This window comes from Diabrotica virgifera, chromosome 1 (genome assembly GCF_917563875.1).
Source record: "Diabrotica virgifera virgifera chromosome 1, PGI_DIABVI_V3a".
Lineage (NCBI taxonomy): Eukaryota > Metazoa > Arthropoda > Insecta > Coleoptera > Chrysomelidae > Diabrotica > Diabrotica virgifera.
The window spans coordinates 6271258-6279928 of NC_065443.1; the positions used below are offsets into that span (position 1 = coordinate 6271258).

Below are 8671 nucleotides of genomic sequence, written 5' to 3' on the forward strand. Positions count from 1 at the left end.
GTGTAAGCGTTAATCATTTTTAAATCATTGTAATTTTTACGACCTCACGTTATTAACAGCTTAATTAATCTTACTCTGTCAATAAAAAAAGAAGAATTATTGGAAATAATTCTTATTTATTTATAAGTAGTAGAAATGTATTATGTATTTATAAGAAACTAGGAGAAATTTATCAAATGACAGCATTCTAATAAAAAATAAAGTGGGTTTTGCAGAGACCTTTCAAAATTCGCAATTCTCAACTTGCACTTTAGACCGAACGGTTCGTCTGAAAAAAAAAAAAATAGTGATATTTGTAGATAATTTTAAGTACTTTAATTTATGTTAACAGGTCATTTACTCAAAGTTAATAGTTTTCGAGATTTAAGCAAAAAAGCGAGAAAAAGCAGAAAATTTTCGCTTTTTTCGCGATTTTTTCAATGTTCCGTCACGAAATTTTGTCCGCAAACCTCATATTTGGATTCAGCAGCCCAAAATCTATATATAATGAAAGAAATCAGAACTACCCCAAAACTTTCCCAGTCAAAACATAATTTTATTGAATCATATTTTTCGGTTAACTTTTGAATCATATAATCCATGTCTTCCTCATCCTCTGACATAATCAGTTTATCGTCTGCGAAGAAAAATTTGTTATGTACTTGTTCTCAAGTTATGTTCCCATTACTGTGAATTTTCTCCTCCAGTTGTTTAATGCTTCCTGAATATCGATTCTGAATCTTCTTCTTCACGTGCCATATCAGAATAACCGACGTTGGCGATCACCATTGCGAAGACTTCTCGATCTTCTGCAATATGGAATAATTGTCCTGCATTTGATATCCGAGTCCATTCACGAATGTTTTTTAACCAAGAAACTTGTTTTCCTCCTACACCTCTCTCTTGTGCCTTTCAGGATCAGTTGTAATATGTTATATCTACTTCCCCTCACTAAATGTCCCAGATAAGACATTTTTCGATGTTTAACAGTCTTTAGCAGTTCTCTATATTTGTTGACCCTCCTTAGGTTGACTTCTTCATTAGTTTTTCTTGCTGTCCAGGGTATCTTCAGCATCCGTCTATGAATCCACATTTCCAATGCTTCAATTCTGTTCATGATCGATACTTTTAGCGTCCACACTTCTGCAATATACAACAGTACGGACCAAACATAGCACTTAACCATTCTTTGTCTTAGTTCTAAACTGAGATTATTATTGCAAAGAAATGACTTCATTTTCATAAAAGTAGTTTGTCATTGCTATTCTACGTTTTATTTCTATGTCTGGATCTAGTTGGTCCGTTATCACAGTTCGCAATTACATATGTCATTTTGTGAACTTTCTCAACTTGGACTCCGTTTAATTGAAGCTTTGCATCGGGATGTGGGTCACGACTAAACACTAAAAATTTGGTACTGTTTGAGTTTATTTTAATGCCCATTTCCTCTTCTACCTCGTGAATACGATCAAGCAGAATTTGGAGACCTTCAATATTATCTGACAGAATTACTGTATCGTCTGCATATCTAATCACATTAAGTAGTTCCCCGTTGATTTTTATTCCATATGACTGTCTCTTAAGTGCCTTTTTAAACAACTGGTCTGAGTAAACATTGAACAATGTTGGCGACAAAATGCAACCTTGTCTGATTCCTTGTTGTATAGAGATTTCATCGGTGTAGTTATCTCCAATAAGGGATATACTAAGTTAAATAGTTTAGCATACCAATTATTCTGAGATCTTTTTCTGATTTTGGATTTTCTAATCTACACTAAGCATCAAAATTAACGCACCACCTTAAAAATAGGACCTATTTGATGGCTCGTATTTCCTAAACCTGTTGTCCGATTTTAGTGATTTTTTAGTATATTATAGCTTTATTCTTCGAGAATATCCATGTAGGTAATCATATTATCGATTATTTTTAAACAGGTGAGTGCCATTGTATACCGGGTGCAACAATGATAGTGTGTTTTTCCTCAAAGTTTGGAACACCCTGTGGAATATTCTAGCGTATATAAAATATTGAAATTAAAACTTAACTGTAGCCTTAGGCTTTCTTAACATTTTGCTTTTTGATTCATTCGCTTATGTGGGATAATAAAAAAGTTAGGTACTTTAACAACTAGCCATGTTATTCATCAATACAGGGTGTTTCTAAATAAGTGCAACAAACTTTAAGGGGTAATTCTGTATAAAAAATAGTGACTGTTTGCTTTATAAACATATGTCCACAAATGCTTCGTTTCCGAGATACGGGATGTTGAATTTTTTCTTACAAACTGACGATATATTTATTGCTCTAAAACCGGTTGAGATATGCAAATGAAATTTGGTAGGTTTTAAGAGGTAGTTATTGCGCATTTTTGACATACAATCAAGAGTTTTATATTCACCATTTGCGTGCATCCGTGATGTATCTAAAATAATTAAATAAATCATAATGACAGCTTCACAATATATTTTAAAGAATATTTTTCTCTTTCAGTAATATACCGCAAAGTTTAAAATTATGCAAAAAATTATTTTTTCGGATATAGGTGACTTTGGAGACAACCTTTTTTACGTTTCCAATTTCTCTAAATTTGCTCTCAAATTTACTACCAATGAATTGTGTGATAGCCGTAGGCATATTAAGATATTTTATATTAAACTAGTGAGTTTACCCGTCGCCATGGGACGAAAAATCCAGTCAATTGCTATTTACAGTCACTCCACTCAATTTTTTCTGACTTCGTTCTATTTTATCGTATCTCCCTCTAATTTTTCCTCATTCCCACTAATTTTTTCTGAATCTCTCTAATTTTTCTGACTCCCCTTATTTTTTCTGACTCACTCTAATTCCGACTCTCTTATTTTAACGTGTCCCCCTCTAATTTTTCCTAGCCCGTTTTAATTTTTCCTGACTTCCACTAATTGTTCTCGAATCTCTCTTATTTTGCCGACCTCCCTAATTTTTTCTGACTTCCCGTAATTTATCCCACGTCTCTTTTTTTGTAACTTGTCTTCCTCTATTTTTTCCTGGCCCCCTCCTCATTGTTTCTCTCTCTAATTTGTCCTGACTTCCTCCTGCTTTATCTTGTCTCCCTCTAACTCTTCTTGACTACCTCTTATTTTATTGTATCTCCTTCTAATTTTTGCGGACACCCAATAATTTTTCCTTACTCCCTCTAATTTAGGTGACTCTTTCTAATTATTCCTGACCCCTTCTAATTTTTCCCTACTCCCACTAATTTTTCCCGAATCTCTCTTAATTTTTTTCATTCATTTTTTTCCTATTTTAGCTCCTTTATGCCCAAAAACATTGAACACATTTAATTAATACTCTTTAAATGATGTAGATTGTAAATAAACATAATTATATAATTATGTTTTTTTATATATAAATAAAAAAAATTAATAATAAAATTAATAATATATAAATAAAAAAAATAATTTTTCCTTACACCCTCTAATTTTTTGACTCCCTCCTAATTTATTCTAGATTTATATAAAAATAAACGAAAAAAACTAGACAACATTACTTGCCACTAACCTATCATAATTCAAAATAAAAGCATTCACAAGAATCGAAAGCGCAAATTACTAACAGTTTATTATTCTCAATGCTTAGGAATGATCATATAGATTATTTTGTAAAAACCATGTAAAATACCTACCTACTTTGTCCTTCAAGCAGTGAAGTTTTTATTTCATTATTGTATATTCTACAACCACATGTAAATTATATGATTCATTTTAAAATAATAATTATTATTCCTGAATAATGGTGCAATTATTATTCATGAAAGTAACAAAATGGTATTACCATATATTTCCATGATTTTTAGGTAACCCCAGTATCATACGGTTTGTTTTAATTTGGAATTTCAAGAAAATAATAACAACCTTTTTATCACGTAGTGGTAAGAGATGTGCAATTTGAACTATTTTTATCGCAAAATAATTAGAAGTAACATCGTAGTACTATATACGACGCGAACACTAAAATTTTGAACAAATAACAGGTCTGGATCCCGCGTATGAAAAAAAATTGATTAATAGCAAGCTGAAAATTTGTTAATAGCTTAAGGGTATCTAGTCGGATAAACTTTGATATATGGGAACACTGGAACAGGGGCAGTTTTAATTGTGGAACAGGTTAAAAATTTGGAACGGTCAGACCACTAAAACGGCACATTTATTTTGTCCGACAGAACAGACTTAAACTCTCCGAACAGAGATTAAACTCTCATGCAAAAATCAGACTGCTATTTATCACCTGTCATAATTCCTCTCATTTGACATATTCTACATGTTCCACTCATTAAAACGCCCATTTGGTGATAAATAGCAGTCTGATTTTTGCATGAGAGTTTAATCTCTGTTCGGAGAGTTTAAGTCTGTTCTGTCGGACAAAATACATGTGTCATTTGACCGTTCCAAATTTTTAACCTGTTCCACAATTAAAATTTCCCCTGTTCCAGTGTTCCCGTATATCAAAGTTTGTCCGACTAGACACCCTTAAGCTATTAACAAATTTTCAGCTTGCTATTAATCAACTTTTTTTTCATACGCGGGATCCAGACCTATAATTGAAGATAAAGAAAAAAGGAAAAGAAAAAGGCGAAGCTTTTCCAAAATAAAACCGTAAAAAATGTTCGCTTTTTCATGAAAAGGATGTAAGAGTATTCACAAAATTCCATCCGATTAATAAAATAATTAATTATTGCAGACACCAGCATACGGTTTAAAGTTAAAAAAATTAAAATGATTTTACTGAATGATTACTGAAAAACACCCACTTTGAGTTATGACGTTTTTCTTCAGGAACAGAAATATCCTTTTAAGGCTCTTCTGAAGACAGTTTCAAATAATATGGGAAACTGTCCGTAGAACAAGTACCTAAGTTAACACAAATATTTATTTATTTCTTTTCTGATTATTTTAACGAGCTACCACAATTAAAAATATTTGTGTGCTACAGAAACCGAGATATTGCGAACAATTTTTTCAGCGCGCTGCAATTTAAAGTTCCTTTCATAAAAAGGACGGAGCTTTAACAGGCGGTATTTTACGGGTACCATCACTTTAACAGGTTGCCTTATAATATACCTATATCTTAGTACTCCTTGTTGATATGTGTCACCTATAAAACGGATCATAAAATTTAGATCTTCGTTTATACTGTTCAATTTTAAGCTCTTAATGTTAATAAACAATGGAAATATGATTAAAAAAATTGCCATCTTGGTTCCTAATAGTTATAGAACATTCCTTTTTTTTTTGAAGATTGTGGTTTTTCACCATCAAAAAGTTAGCCCTTTTTCAAACGATTTTTTTAATAACAATTTTGATAAAATGTTGAATTTTTTTAATATCATGTATTTTAAAATTGAAGCCTCAAATAATCGATTTAGATCTTTTAGAGGGTTTTATTGATGTCACCATCATAATATGTGCTCCAAAACCCAAAATAAAGGATACTACAGGGCAGCCTTTCACATTGGTCATAATTGGGGGCAAATCCCTTTCTTTGGGACTGAATCGTACCCACAGCCTTACGAAAAAAATTACATAAATGAACGATGGTGGTCTATCAGGACATTTTTTTTTAAATAAAACGATATTTTTTGTAAATTATAAAGTAAAATGTGAGTGTTCATTTTTATGAAACGTAGGTAATGAAAATCCCGACAATATACCACACAATTTTCGATTTCGTCTTTTTTATTTTAAAATGTAATATGATAGAATTCCTAAATAACCCAAAGCATCTTCTCTCGACGACATCACAATAGAAGACGATAGACGAGTATTATAACATTCTGCTAAAAATTAAAAATTATTTTTAAACTTGTTTCCTGTTTCAAAAATTATGCGATACTTTTTGTGATTAGTGTATATTCTTTATTCTTTTCTTTAGAATATAATGTGAATTTATTATTTATTAATTATTAGCGAAAAATATTAGCAAATTGTTATGTAATACCAAACACACATTTCTTCATAACCTTCGACATAATTCACCGAAGTAGTTTTTTCAGTAGTTTTTCTCAAGAACGTGTATGGGAATTACTTTGGCTATTATTCTCCGATATAAATCAAAACAAAAATTTGCAAACGCTGCTTCACATAAATTATTTTTTAATTGGAAAAACCAAAACATTCGAATTTTTATGTAATCGACTAGATTTATTACTATAAATAAGAGATTCCGAAACAAAATCAGCACAATTGTCTAACTAACGACAAAAAGAACTATATATATATTCGACGTAGACCACAGATCTGCAAAAGAAAATTTTCAAAATGAAAGGTTACTTCATCTTCGCCGTTTTGTTGATCCTCACCATCGGAACCGAACTTGCTTTCGGTGACTGCCTTTCCGGAAGATATGGAGGCCCATGCGCAGTATGGGACAACGAAACCTGCCGCAGAGTGTGCAAGGAAGAAGGACGAGTCAGTGGACATTGCAGCGCCAGTCTGAAGTGTTGGTGTGAAGGGTGTTAGCCTTTCATAAATATTTTTTAATTTGTTAAATTTTTGTTACTACGATATTAATTTTATTGATGCCAAATATATACGTTTATGTTAAAAATATTTTTTATTAATATTCTAACAATTTATAATATGACAATAATACTCTTCTGAAGATTTTAAGTACAGTAGGAAAAATGAAAGAATACCCATGAACGAACATATAAAACACGCTGTTTTCCTGTCACCGTGTCATACAAAAAATTGGCCAGCGCAAGTATATGTAATAATTATTATTACATGTACTTGCGCTGGGCAATTTTCTTTGTGACACGGTGCACAGGAAAATACAGCGTGTTTTATATGTTCGTTCATGGGTATTCTTTCATTTTTCCGACTGTACCTACAGCTACACAATATGGAGTTAAATTTAGTAACGAAAAAATTCAATTCAAAGTGAGTAAAGTATTTGGAAAATATTTCAACAAAAAATTCTGGTGGCTAAGAAACACACGGCAATACACAGTGCTAAATTTTGAACAGCTAATAAGAACAGCTGAAAACAGAGAAAAATTTGTAATTGTAGTAGCCAACCTCCATTGAGGAGAGGGCACTGTAAGAGGCATTCTATTCAAAAACTCTTTTTTTCATATTCAGATTTTTGTTGAAGATTTTGCAGTATGCTTAACATCTGGGACCTAGGATAAAATATGTTGTTGATTATCTACGGTAGTGACTTGATCCTTTTCTCAACATCTTATTTCTTTTATAATTGACTATTTAGATGGGAAATAAGCCACAATTAAATTGAAAAAATAATTTTATTAACGTTTCGACGCCCAAATCGGGTGTCGTTGTCAAAATACAAAATACTACTAAATTAAACAAAAATGTTGTTGCTTAGTAAAAAATTCTTCTAATTTATTTAATCTGACTCATTTATATCGGCAATTCAGACATATATTATACATTTTAAAGTATAATATTATACATTTTGACAGCGACACCCGATTTTGGCGTCGAAACGTTAATAAAATTATTTTTTCAATTTAATTGTGGCTTATTTCCCATCTAGATAGTCAATTATAAAAATGCCACAAGGAAATAGCTTCAGAACAACATTATTTCTTTTAATTTTGGGCGAGATTTGGAAATACTTTTCGTCGCTTCATACTCCTGGACCACAGTATAAAGAGGGACAGTAGAACCACTCTCCGAAAAATTGGAAGTAAAATGTTCCCAGTCGCTTTTGCCCCATTCTCGCATTGCTAGTCGCATAGAAACGTACGGTTTTTAACAGGGAAAACCCGCATCCACAACTGGTGAATTACCAATTGCGTACTGCCGGTATTACTTCTTGAGATCAAAGTGCCGACATGGAAGAGGCTTTACTGTCCATCTTTATACTGTGCCTGGACTAAGATTAGTGCTCCATTTAGCGTTTTGTGGTGTTGTAATCGGAGGGCTTGTGGCATTTTAACATCCTGTAGTCCATCTATGAATGCATTTATACCAATTTATTCTAGAAAAGTTTTAGGTGCCTGAGGTAACAAAAATCTAAAAATCAGTTTTTGAATGGCTGCTATTCATGGTCAGTGACCGGTTAAAATTTTGGTTAGCTAACCTAGTTTAAATTTTAACCAATATTTTAACCCTTTTTTCGTTTTTCAGTACTTTAAACCAAGTTAAGAAAATCTCGGTTAGCTAACCACTTTTTTCTTCTGTTGGCAGCAGTGATTGTACTTGCGCATGTGCAATTCGAGAAATAATGATCAATTTGACAGAAAAATAAATAAAAAAACATTTTCATAACCACATTAAAAAAAAAATATTAATGCAATATCAAGTTCGGAATCTTTATTTAGTTCATAACGTCTCCCTCGGTTTCATAACAGAAGAGCATTACAATTACTGGGACGATTTAGACTTTTTTTGCCGATTTCGTTTGTCAAAGACCACGGTGTTATCACTATCTGAACAGATTGACCAGGAAATAAGGAGTCAAACTGTTTGGTAAATAATTATTTTGCTGTATAGAGAAATATAAAATTATATTTTTAAAATACTACTAAGAATCATGCATTAAATCCTGTTAAAGATGTGTAAACATAGGTACCTGTTACAGTTATAATATATTTCCTTATAATTCCTTCCTGTATAATAACGATAATAATTTATAATTTAGATAAAAATATATTATAATTTCCTTATAATAATAAGGAGGTAGAAT

At 31.8% G+C, this 8671-nt stretch overlaps 1 protein-coding gene across 1 annotated transcript; it reads left to right on the top strand.

Moving 5' to 3' along the window:
* The first annotated feature begins 6178 nt into the window (after positions 1-6178).
* Positions 6179-6562, top strand: LOC114335299 (drosomycin-like). The gene has a single exon (XM_028285521.2). It carries the CDS (start codon positions 6274-6276, stop codon positions 6472-6474), a length of 201 nt encoding a protein of 66 aa, XP_028141322.1. The 5' UTR covers positions 6179-6273; the 3' UTR covers positions 6475-6562.
* The last annotated feature ends 2109 nt before the right edge of the window (positions 6563-8671 follow it).

Bases quoted from the DNA above. Each gene is read 5' to 3' on its own strand.
- LOC114335299 (XM_028285521.2), top strand. From the start codon at position 6,274: ATGAAAGGTTACTTCATCTTCGCCGTTTTGTTGATCCTCACCATCGGA.